We start from the raw sequence: 11,324 nt of genomic DNA, 5'->3' as shown, positions 1-11,324 counted from the left end.
GCAAACACTCGGTGCTGGAGTTCTGTGAACTGCAGGTCATAATACCTTATAATACGTTATAATGATTTATAAAGTGTTGTAATAAAGTGTTGGGTGGGGGAATGGTGAATTAACTAAAAAATAGGGTAATAGGAATTGCTCATGTATGGCAAATATATGTAAAGTGTCATTTTGCCTACAGTGTAAATGTATGTTATGTTCTCATGTTTGTAACAACCTTCACAGAAATAAAGCATAAATAAACACTATCAATACTACATCATTTGTACCTTTATTGTTTATCTTTGTGCAAAAACTTGTTTTGTTTTGGGTTTTTTTTTTTTTTTTTTAAAGGAAAATAAAGGCTGTAAAAGGTACATCAGTGGTCTAGAAGGTCCAACTACCTTCCAAGTTTCCGGGTAAAATATAAACTATAAAATAAACTAATACAAAATAAAATATAAAGTGCTCACTAAAGGTACAAAAGATGTTCCCTTGATGTTACCACTCCAGCAACAGTACAGTACAGCTGGTGTCTTTATTTCTGTCAGTGTTTTTACATTTATGTTAATATATATAACACAAAATAATATTAAGTGCTTAGTTAAATAATCTGCATGATTTAGGAACCTTTTCCTTTTCCTAAAAATAAAAAATACAATTTATTTCAACCTGGCTGTATTGATCTCTGGCTATTTAATTTTTTTTTTTTTGTCTCACAGACCTGGCAACCTTGCGTGAGGGTATTTTACTAGCTAGCTAGCTCAGAGGGGAAAACAAAAGGGCAGAGGATTGAATTTGCAGTGAATGTTTCGGAGATCTTCTCCACTTTTTATAAACAATGTTCTCTCTAACCACATCCTTCCAGCCTCAGGTAATGATGAGATTGTGTGTGTTTTGTCTCTAGTAAACTGACTGAATATGTCAAAACACTGAAGTCAGTAGATGACTAGCTAGCTGCTGCTCTGAGTTATGTTGAGTTATTTTCTAAGTTAATTCTGTATTAGATAGGGACATTAAAAGTCATTTCATGTTTAGGTTTTAATCTAAGCACTTGAAGTGAGTGTATCATTAAATTACATTAGGTTAGAAATGGCTATCTGGCTAACACTGGTTAGCTCTGGTGAAGTTAGCAAAGTTCACCGTGTACCTAGTGTGACCATGCTAGTCAGAAATTATGCAACATCTGCCGGTGTTGCCGGATAGCTAAGCTAACATCTCTGATTAATACTACACTATGTATATTTTTACGCTATCTGTATTTGGTGACCTATATGGCTAATGTTAGCCTGCAGGTTGTGTGGAGACATTGAACATCTAGGTTTTTATTTTTATTTTTTACTAACTAGCTAGTTAAGAAGCCCTGACAGCGTGCTTTCAGTTTGTTGCCACTTCAGTATCAGTAATGTCAGTAGGTCAGTGTGTAGGATGGGGGTGTGCTCCTGAAACTAGTCAGCTTTTGCTGTTTTGTATAACTGTTTATTTATTTTTTTTTAAACATAATTTGTTTTTGTTTTTTTACGGAAATGATTAACATCATAAGATTTCTTTCATAAACTGTAGCTTACACTATGGGATCTCGGACTGCTTTGCTGTTAGTCAGCCCTAAATGTAAACCCTATTCAAATACTAGGAGGGAGCACTTATATAAATGTGTATAATTACATTTACTTTTGGCTTTGTATGTTTATTAGAACCTACAACTCACAGACAGCATTTGATTAAAATTGTACCTATAATTAAATTGGTATTATTTATAAACATACTTGTTTTGGTGTATTGTAGTAAGCCTACTTGTTTTAGGGTATCTTGTATTAAGGTTATGGCCATTTAAACATACACTGCAATCCCAAAAGTTTTGGGACACCCCTTCAAATCATTGGATTCAGGGATTAGGGTTGTACACTTAGTTCCAGTGAAAGGAACTCTTAATGCTTCAGCATACCAAGACATTTTGGACAATTTCATGCTCCCAACTTTGTGAGAACAGTCTGGGGATGACCCCTTCCTGTTCCAACATGACTGTACACCAGTGCACAAAGCAAGGTCCATAAAGATATGGACATGTGGAGGAGCTTGACTGGCCTGCATAGAATCCTGACCTCAACCCGACAGAACACCTTTAGGATGAATTAGAGCGGAGACTGAGAGCCAGACCTTCTCGTCCAGCATCAATGCCTGACCTCACAAATGCACTTCTAGAGGAATGGTCAAAAATTCCCATAAACACGCTTCTAAACTTTGTGGAAAGCTTTCCCAGAAGAGTTGAAGCTGCTCTAATTCATCCAGTTGGTGTTCTATCGGGTTGAGGTCAGGACTCTGTGCAGGCCAGTCAAGTTCCTCCACACCAAACTCTCTCATCCATGTCTTTATGGACCTTGCTTTGTGCACTGGTGTGCAGTCATGTTGGAACAGGAAGGAGCCATCCCCAAACTGTTCACACAAAGTTGGAAGCATGAAATTGTCCAAAATGACATTAAGAAGCCCAACACCTGAATTCAATGATTTGGTGTCCCAAAACTTTTGTCAATATAGTGTAACTATAAGAACAAAATAAAAATTGTAATAACTTCGTTCCAATGGTGGAAATCAAAAGCCATCATTAGCAAAGTTATGAAATGTTTCATAAACCCCACTTTGAGAACCACCGTCTTCTACAGATGAAGTGTGTTCCGAATTATTGACCATTTTATTTTGTTTGTATTTTGTCCTTCAGGTAACTGTGCCACTGAGCCATATAATCAATGCTGTGCACTCGCTGAAAGTGTCAGCCAGCTCCACTGCCACTGCGGCAGTTCAGAGTCTACACAGAGAGCTTTCAGCTGATCAGGACATACTGTCTCACAGCCCTGACACACAGGTATACATCATCACTATACAAAAACCCCTAACATTACACATGATCCTCTTAGCTAATTTAATATCACTTGTTGCACACTGTTTCCAGGTTCCAATTTTCATGTAGGACAATATAAAAAATTTCATATATGCAGTTCACATACTACAGTGTGGGGAATTTGCTAGAAAAAAAAGGGAAGAGTAGATTAGGGTCATTCAAATGGCTTTGCAGTTTTGTTTGCATTGTTTGCACATTGTGAGATTCTCTGAGGTGTAAGAGCTGTAAGATGTGAAAGCCAAAAGGTGAGCTGTAGTCTTTAGAAAGACATTTGCAAAGTGAAACAACAATGTGGTGTGTGTCATAAAATAGCCAGTAAGAGCTATATTAAAGCCCTTATTATCATACTTAATATGGGATAATATACTATATTGCTGAAAGTTTTGGGACACTCCTTGAAATAATTGAATTCAGGTGTTGTTTTTCAGGGGTTGGGCTTGGCCCCTTAGTTCCAATAAAAGGAACTCTTAATGCTTCAGCACACCAAGACATTTTAGACAATTTCATGCTCCCAACTTTGTGGGACCAGTTTAGGGGTGACCCCTTCCTGTTCAAACATGATTGCACACCAGTGCACAAAGCAAAGTCCATAAAGACATGAGTGAGTTTGGTGTGGAGGAACTTGACTGAGCTCAACCCTAAAGAACACCTTTAGGATGAATTAGAGTGGAGACTGCAAGCCATTCCAAAACTGGGATTTTTGCCTTTACATGCACATGAATTTAATATGGAGCAGCTTCAAATGTTTTGGGAAGGCTTTCTATAAGGTTTAGGAGTGTGTTTATGGGAATTTTTGACCACTCCACTAGAAGCGCATTTGTGAGGTCAGGCACTGATGTTGGATGAGAAGGTCTGGCTCACAGTCTTCCCTATAATTCATTCCAAAGGTGTTCTATCGGGTTGAGGTCAGGACTCTGTGAAGTTCCTCCACACCAAACTCGCTCATCCATGTCTTTATGGACCTTGCTTTGTGCACTGGTGTGCAGTCATGTTGGAACAGGAAGGGGTCATCCCCAAACTGTTCCCACAAAGTTGGGAGCATGAAGTTGTCCAAAAAGTCTTGGTATGCAGAAGCATTGAGTTCTTTTCACTGGAACTAAAAGGCCAAGCCCAGCTCCTGAATTCAATGATTTGGAGGTGTGTTCCAAAACTTTTGGCAATATTGTGTATAATACCCAGCTGCAAAAGATTAAGTTTATTTTATTTATATTTGAAAGGATTTTTTGCTACTAGGCCAAGAACCATATACTTTCACAGGATTAGCCATCTGCCATCCATATATACTTGCTATTAACTGTCTTAAACAGAACTCTGAAGCGTAAGCACAAGTCTTTAAATATATAAAGATAAAAAGATTGTAACTTGAAATTTTCATTTAGCTCCTTGTTTAGCACAGCTGTTATCTTAGAAGCTACCCTGGGAACATTTTTTCTGGCATGTTTATACCCAAACATTTGCATATTTGTCAATGACTATCCTGCAGCTTAAGCAAATCCATAAAGACCTGGGGATCTCGGAGCTGAAGCTAAGTGGAGTCACTGAGCTGTTAAACAGGCTGCTGCCACGAGCTCCCAAAGACAGCACCGACCTTAGGGTCTGTCTTCCATCTTCAAGATGGAGAACATCGCACACGTCTACAGATTCCTTCTTTCACAACAAACATGGTAAGATGTTCCACATTCCAGTGGTGTTGTTTTTTTTCCAGATTTTGCTTTGATTATAAAATTTGAGTGGAAAAGTTTTACACAGAGCCATTTGTTCAACATGTGCAGGTTGTTTAATTGTTTAATTTCCATTTTAAAAATTAGTTTTTTTATAATTAAAAATATTTAGGTTTTGCTGTTTGATTCACCAGGTTTCTCTCAGAGTATGCCAGGACTCTTTGGCTCGCCAATATTCCATAGACAGAACTCCCACCCTCTTCGGGGTCTTTGCTCAGATCTTCAGCACTTGCAAGGTAACCCAGAGAACCCACATTTATTAAAAATCAAGGTTATTCAGTGAAAGTCAATTGTCTTGTAACTTAACACACTTCAGCTATCTATGCACAGCACATTGTTTTTATTATATTCTATAAATTCTCCATGCAATGCAACTGGGTCTCTCTCTCTCTTTCTCTCTCTCTAAAGTATGGGTCCAAAGCCGAGGTTTTAAAACTCTGAGGTCCAAAACCAGGCGCCTTCAGTCCAGTTATGAGAGTCCAGCAGAATCGGAGAGCTATACCCCACAATTTATGAAGGTTCGGAAGCAGTCTTGATGTGTATAATTAAGCAATATAACACAAGAAAAAGGGTGGTTTTACTGAATTATTGAATGATACGGCATAATTTTTTAGTGAAATTCTAAGAGTGTCTCTCTCCTTTGTGTAACCTTTGTTTCTTTTTACCTTCCTCCTGCTTTGCAGGGTTTTCTTATGAGGGAAAAAGCTGATACAGAGAGCCTTGACCAGTTAATGAAACAAAGAAATCTTCCAGATAATCAGCAAGATGCCTTTAAAACTGGTTTTACCGAGGGCTTCATGAAATCTCAAGCCCTAATGCAGAAGACCCAAGGCATGACCCTTTTGATAATCTTTAAACCTTTAATATTTAGTTCATTGCTTACTTGCATTGTTAGTATGCATTTATCAAGACTAGACTTAACAAGACTTTTTCCTTTGTTGATGCATATAATTACACAAGACTTTTCTATGTGTAAGGTGCCAAATGTGAAAATGAGATGTATATCACAAAAATACTATTGTTTTTGACAGATTCACTTAAGAGGACACGTTTGATTTTGCTTGTCCTCTTGCTTGTTGGCATCTATGGTTTGTCAAGAACCCCATTTCTCTCGGGTAAAGGCTCGTTTTCTGATACTGGTTTGTTTCCCATCTTACTTATTCTCAGTGTTTGCATGCATGGCACAAAACCTGTTTGTTTACAGTGCTCAGAGTGTGTTGCGTGTTCAAGTTTGGTCTGTACAAAGTTGATCAAAAAGATCTGACCTCTTTCAAAGTGATACAACTTTAGTGTTGTACTGAAAGTTTTATTTACAGTACATACAGCATGACTGATGTTAGTTAGACGTTTAATACATCTGTTACAAAAATAAAATCTGTAAATGAGCACCACGTTTTTACCCCATCTAATAGCCAAGTTGGCAAATTGCTGTATTATACCAACCTGAAGCATCCCTATAAAATTAACCTAACTGTCAGACAGTTTGTTTGTTGACCCCGTCCACTAATTTATGAAGTGAAGTGATTTTTAAAACATGCCTGCCTGTAGGTTAACACTGTTACTCCAATCTAAGAAAAAAAAGTCCATTAATTATGTTTTATCAATTTCCTCATTTTGTTTTGTTTGTTAACAGTCCGATTCCGTACTACATCTGGTCTGGATGCTGCACTGGATCCAATCCAGATGAAGAACGTCACCTTTGAGCATGTGAAAGGTGTGGAGGAGGCAAAGAGTGAGCTGCAAGACATCGTTGAGTTCTTGAGGAATCCTCAGAAATTCACTGCACTTGGTGGAAAGCTACCAAAAGGTGTAGATCTAATCTATAGCTCTAATGATAGTTAAAAATAGCCAAAACAGTAACAAAATAAAAAATATGGTCTATAAAATGAATGCATTAAAGGCTTTGACTGAATTAACACCATGTTTGCAGGTGTCCTCCTAGTTGGTCCTCCTGGTACTGGAAAGACTCTGCTTGCCAGAGCTGTGGCAGGGGAGGCAGATGTGCCATTCTACTATGCCTCAGGCTCTGAGTTTGATGAGATGTTTGTGGGTGTTGGAGCAAGTCGCATCAGAAACCTATTCAGTGAGTATGAAGTGCTGTTAGGATGATGTTGCATACCTAGTTCTATGAAGATTATTGTTCTACAAGTCTTGTTCATTCAGTGAAACACATACTTCTGTTGTCTTTTTCCTGCAGAAGAGGCAAAAGCTAATGCCCCTTGTGTGATCTTTATTGATGAGTTGGACAGTGTGGGTGGAAAGCGGATAGAGTCACCCATGCATCCATATTCACGTCAAACCATTAACCAGCTCCTTGCAGAAATGGATGGGTTAGTATTTTGTCCTGTTCTCAAAGTATTTATAAAAGCATGTTCATAAGCCCTAAATTTATTTATTTATTTATTTTTTTAATTTCTTGTATAATTTCAGGTTTAAGCCAAATGAAGGGGTTATTGTTATTGGAGCAACAAATTTTGCAGAAGCTCTGGACAAGTAAGTAATTGGAAAGGTTTAAATAATGATTTTTTTTCCCTGAGAGGTAAACAAGAGGGGGCAAATATGGAAGTATGAGATTTCAGAAACATTTTGGGAAGCAAAGATTTGGGTATGAATAGTCTGTTGTCAAACCTGGATGCATTTGGTACATTACCACCCTAATGCATTTATTCACATTCAGTATTTTAAAAACTGAACATAGAAAGTGTGACAGGTTAAAAATGTATCTGTAAAAATCTGAAAAAGGTTTGGATTTCATTTTTCACAAAAAAACAGCAAGAACCCGGTGTGTATTGTAAAAGTGTTTAAATGAAGATCTCCCACTCACCTCATGAACCAAGAAAAAAATGTACTGAGAGTATATCATGACCTTTTTAGCCTTTTTTTTTTAGTGCATTGGCTTATTTTCTTTCTTGTGTCTGTGTATGTATTTAGTGCTCTTGTGAGACCTGGGAGGTTTGACATGCAAGTCACAGTCCCCAGACCTGATGTAAAAGGACGCACTGAGATCCTGAACTGGTACTTGAAGAAAATCAAAGTGGACCCTGGTGAGAAAATATTGTAGTAGTATTATTGTATTATGGAAGAATACAAATTTGTGTAATATATATATTTTTAATAAGAGTTTTTTGTTGTTTTTATTTTGTTTGATTTTTTTTTCTGCCTTTGTAGATGTAGATGCAGAAATTATTGCCAGGGGAACAGTGGGCTTCTCTGGAGCTGAGCTGGAGAACTTGGTGAATCAGGCTGCACTAAAAGCTGCTGTAGATGGAAAGGAGATGGTCACGTTAAAGGAACTGGAGTTTGCTAAAGACAAGATCCTAATGGGTAAGACTTTTCACTGTGTGCACAGGGGAGAGGCATTCTAGCCGGAGGACCTGACGCCTACGAAAGGCCAGCAACTAAGTTGTCACAATTTCTCACCAGGCCCAGAGCGCAGGAGTGCGGAGATCGACAAGAAAAACAAGACGATCACTGCATATCACGAATCTGGGCATGCTATTGTGGCGTATTATACCAAAGACGCCATGCCCATAAATAAAGCTACTATCATGCCACGTGGACCCACCCTTGGTCATGTAATTATCCTGATGCAGTTTTTGTTATTGTCAATGCTAAAATCATTTCACAAAAAACTCTTTTAGATGAATTCAGCATTTTTTTGTATTTCTTTCTCTTTTTTGGCACTCAGGTGTCTATGCTCCCAGAAAATGATCGGTGGAGTGAGACTCGTGCTCAGCTGTTGGCTCAGATGGATGTCAGTATGGGCGGCAGAGTGGCAGAGGAGCTCATCTTTGGGGACGAAAACATCACTACAGGTCGGCATCTTTACTGATAAATTATTTTTTCTATGTTCAGTGTGTTTGGGTCACTCCTAAAGTATGGTTCATTCTTTACAGGAGCATCAAGTGATTTTGATGGCGCCACTAACATCGCCAAAATGATGGTTACACGCTTTGGAATGAGTGACAAGGTATGATCACTGATTAAATACCTGAAGATAGTTTTTTATGACTTGCTTGCATTTTATAAATTATTGGTTTTATGACTTATTGTGATTCTCCTCTTTTTCTGAAAATGTTTTTTTTCTTGTTTATGATGCAAGAATTTGTCTGTTTTCTACTGTTCAGCGAGATTAAGTTCATCAGTAATCAGTAGCTGGTAAACTTTATTTCCAGTCGGAATTTTTAAACACTTAATTGCACAGTTTTATTAAACAAAAAGAAAAGAAAAGAAAATTCATGAATAGCTCTTCTATGGTTCCTATACTTCTAATATTAGAGCTTCAACTTTTAATGTTTATTTTGTCTGCTTTAATCATCTTATAGCCCTATAAGGAAAATGTATTTACAAAGTTAGGGCTAATTTACAGCACATCAGGACCTGTGCGCACTCATAAAAGGGTCAGTCTTCAACTTAATGTAAGAGTGTTCACTAGAGGGCAGTGCTGCATGAGTTAAACCATAATTAAAGGGACAGCAAATGCAAAAGCAAGTTCTGTATTTCTCTGTAGGAATAATAAAAAGAAGGCACAATAGTTGTATAAGACTAGGGAAACTTTATTGTATTTGATTTTTTTTTCTGTTTATGCTTTATTGTTTAAAATTATGACCTTTGCAACTGAGACTTATTTACAACAATGCCACTTTAAAATCATTGTTTTTGAAAGAAATTGAGCAAAGAAAGGTTACACCATCTCCTCACAGTGTTTCTGAGTGTGCAACATGATATACCTCCCTCCAAGCTGACAGCATTCACCTAATGGCTGTTTGATGCACAGCCCATGAACACACACAAGGAAAGCAAGGAAAGTTCCCTGGAGGAACACAAGCTAAAGCAGCAAAGCATGTCTGCAGCCCACACTTATCAAAAAACCCTCTCTGCGGTGCAGTGTGCACTCCTGTCAAGAGAGAAGTATAACCAGGCTTTACTTCTTAATTCTAGGAAGTGGGCTGTAGTAGTGATATGCACATTATTTGTTTGTATCTTGTCGCTTTTCCCACTCTTTTTTTCATTGTGTAACCTAATCAGTCTGAATCAATTGTTTTTTTTCTCTGCCTTTTCCAGCTGGGTGTCATGACCTACTCTGACCTGTCCAAGCATAGCCCAGAAACACAAGCTGCAGTTGACCAGGAAGTCAGGATGCTGCTACAGGTACCTTTCTCATTGTGACTCAATAAAACATGCTCATACTCTTAAGGAGTGGGCATACTGAACTTGTTCATGTTTTGTTCTTTTATTTTTTTTTCCCCCCATCAGGATTCATATGAGCGTGCTAAGAAACTCCTCAAGACATACAGCAAAGAGCACAAAAAACTGGCAGATGCTCTGCTGGCCTATGAGACTCTGGATGCAAAAGAAATTCAGATGGTTCTGGAGGGCAAATCTCTAGACCCCAGATGATGATGTCCTCAAGAATGTCTTTAAAGAGCTAAAAGGCATTCATTTAAACAGAGGTGATGGAATGAGGAAGGACACTAATATAATGTCAGTTCTTCCACTATCAATCAGCAGAAACAAATAATATGAAGAGAAATATTTCTATTTAATTTTTATTTCTGAAATTTCATGTCCAAAGACACTTTGATAGAGCTGTTTTGGCTATTGCAGTTTCCCAAGCCAACTTATTGCAGTTTCAACTTCTTTGTATGTGTAACAGTGCGTTTTTTATTTATTTCCACTTTTGCACAACAGCTACTTGCTGACAACTGAACTCTGTCATCCTGTGTGTGCAGAAAGGCATGATTACCACCTTCCAACTGGTGCATTTTTCACTGTTACAGGTCCTGTAAAAATACGAGTGCAGTAATTGCCCCCTGGGATAAGACCATGAATGACGGTCTTTCGTTCATTCAATTGGTCAGTCAATTGTTCATTCCACAGAAACAGACCTCTATCTTTCAACAGAGCCATTAAACTTGCCAGATCTTATTGGTCTAATATAACCACGTCATAGCTATAATGTGGCACCATTAATGAAAGCATTTTGCTGGTCATAAAGAAACAGCACCTTTCTTTTGACCCTTGTTCTTCTGGATGAACTCAAGCTGCAGCTTAAAAATCTTTTACAAAACAATTACGGTCTCAGTAGTAGTGTACCTGAAGTTATCCTTGAATCTGGCAGACACACACACCCACTGAATATTTTATGTGTCTTGCAGGACAAACAGATAAATCTTCTGTGCGGTCTTCAAAGTAGAGTTTTAATTTTACGTATCATTTCATTAAATATGAGCTAAGAATGTAACATCAGTATTACTTCAATAAAAAGATCTAAGAATCAGCTTTTTTCTAAATAGCAGCCTCCATCTTGCAAAAGTGAAAACTGTTAATTTTATGGAAAGAAAAAGGGTGAAGTGATGATGATTGAAAAGTTACAGGATTAAGTACCAAAAGTTTTCTTTTGTCTTTTATATCATAAAAGGATACGTTATTTAGTTGTATGAGCAAATCTGATTTTACTTAGTGCCCTATTTATTAGTAGCTTGATATGGTGCTGATGGAAGTCATCTGTATTTGATTAACTGTGGCCAGTTTTGTGGCTGGTAAAGCAGCTATGATGGCAACCCTGTATATAAGAGTCTATGTAATGTCTGTGTCTGCTCTGTGAATTAATCCTCACTGAGAATTATTTCCCTAGTTAAAAGGAGCAATTGTGAATAACTAATAAAGTGTGCTGGAAATTGACAGTATGAGTGTGTGTGTGTGTGTTTTGTCCAACAGAGAAGTTA

General features: G+C 37.7%; 1 protein-coding gene across 2 annotated transcripts; it reads left to right on the top strand.

Moving 5' to 3' along the window:
• Positions 1-710: 710 nt before the first annotated feature.
• On the top strand, positions 711-11,285 carry yme1l1a (YME1-like 1a). 2 transcript variants are annotated; one of them, XM_058398126.1, is made up of 18 exons: positions 711-853; positions 2,696-2,839; positions 4,359-4,539; positions 4,731-4,832; positions 5,005-5,114; positions 5,280-5,427; positions 5,628-5,711; positions 6,230-6,403; positions 6,527-6,679; positions 6,794-6,926; positions 7,027-7,089; positions 7,528-7,640; positions 7,765-7,920; positions 8,020-8,171; positions 8,285-8,411; positions 8,493-8,566; positions 9,661-9,747; positions 9,853-11,285. In XM_058398126.1, the coding sequence occupies exons 1-18, from the start codon at positions 821-823 to the stop codon at positions 9,994-9,996; spliced, it is 2,178 nt and encodes a 725-aa protein (XP_058254109.1). In that variant the 5' UTR covers positions 711-820; the 3' UTR covers positions 9,997-11,285. The 2 variants fall into 2 exon arrangements, with proteins under 2 accessions (XP_058254109.1, XP_058254108.1); XM_058398125.1 differs by having other exon boundaries at positions 5,628-5,735.
• The last annotated feature ends 39 nt before the right edge of the window (positions 11,286-11,324 follow it).

Source organism: Hemibagrus wyckioides, linkage group LG01 (genome assembly GCF_019097595.1).
Source record: "Hemibagrus wyckioides isolate EC202008001 linkage group LG01, SWU_Hwy_1.0, whole genome shotgun sequence".
Lineage (NCBI taxonomy): Eukaryota > Metazoa > Chordata > Actinopteri > Siluriformes > Bagridae > Hemibagrus > Hemibagrus wyckioides.
This window is presented reverse-complemented; position numbering and strand designations above follow the sequence as displayed.

Excerpts from the sequence above, each read along its gene's own strand:
- yme1l1a (XM_058398125.1), top strand. The coding sequence starts at position 821 with ATGTTCTCTCTAACCACATCCTTCCAGCCTCAG. Across the intron at positions 854-2,695 it reads CCACATCCTTCCAGCCTCAG|GTAACTGTGCCACTGAGCCA; the intron begins GTAATGATGAGA and ends TTTGTCCTTCAG. Across the intron at positions 4,833-5,004 it reads AGATCTTCAGCACTTGCAAG|TATGGGTCCAAAGCCGAGGT; the intron begins GTAACCCAGAGA and ends CTCTCTCTAAAG.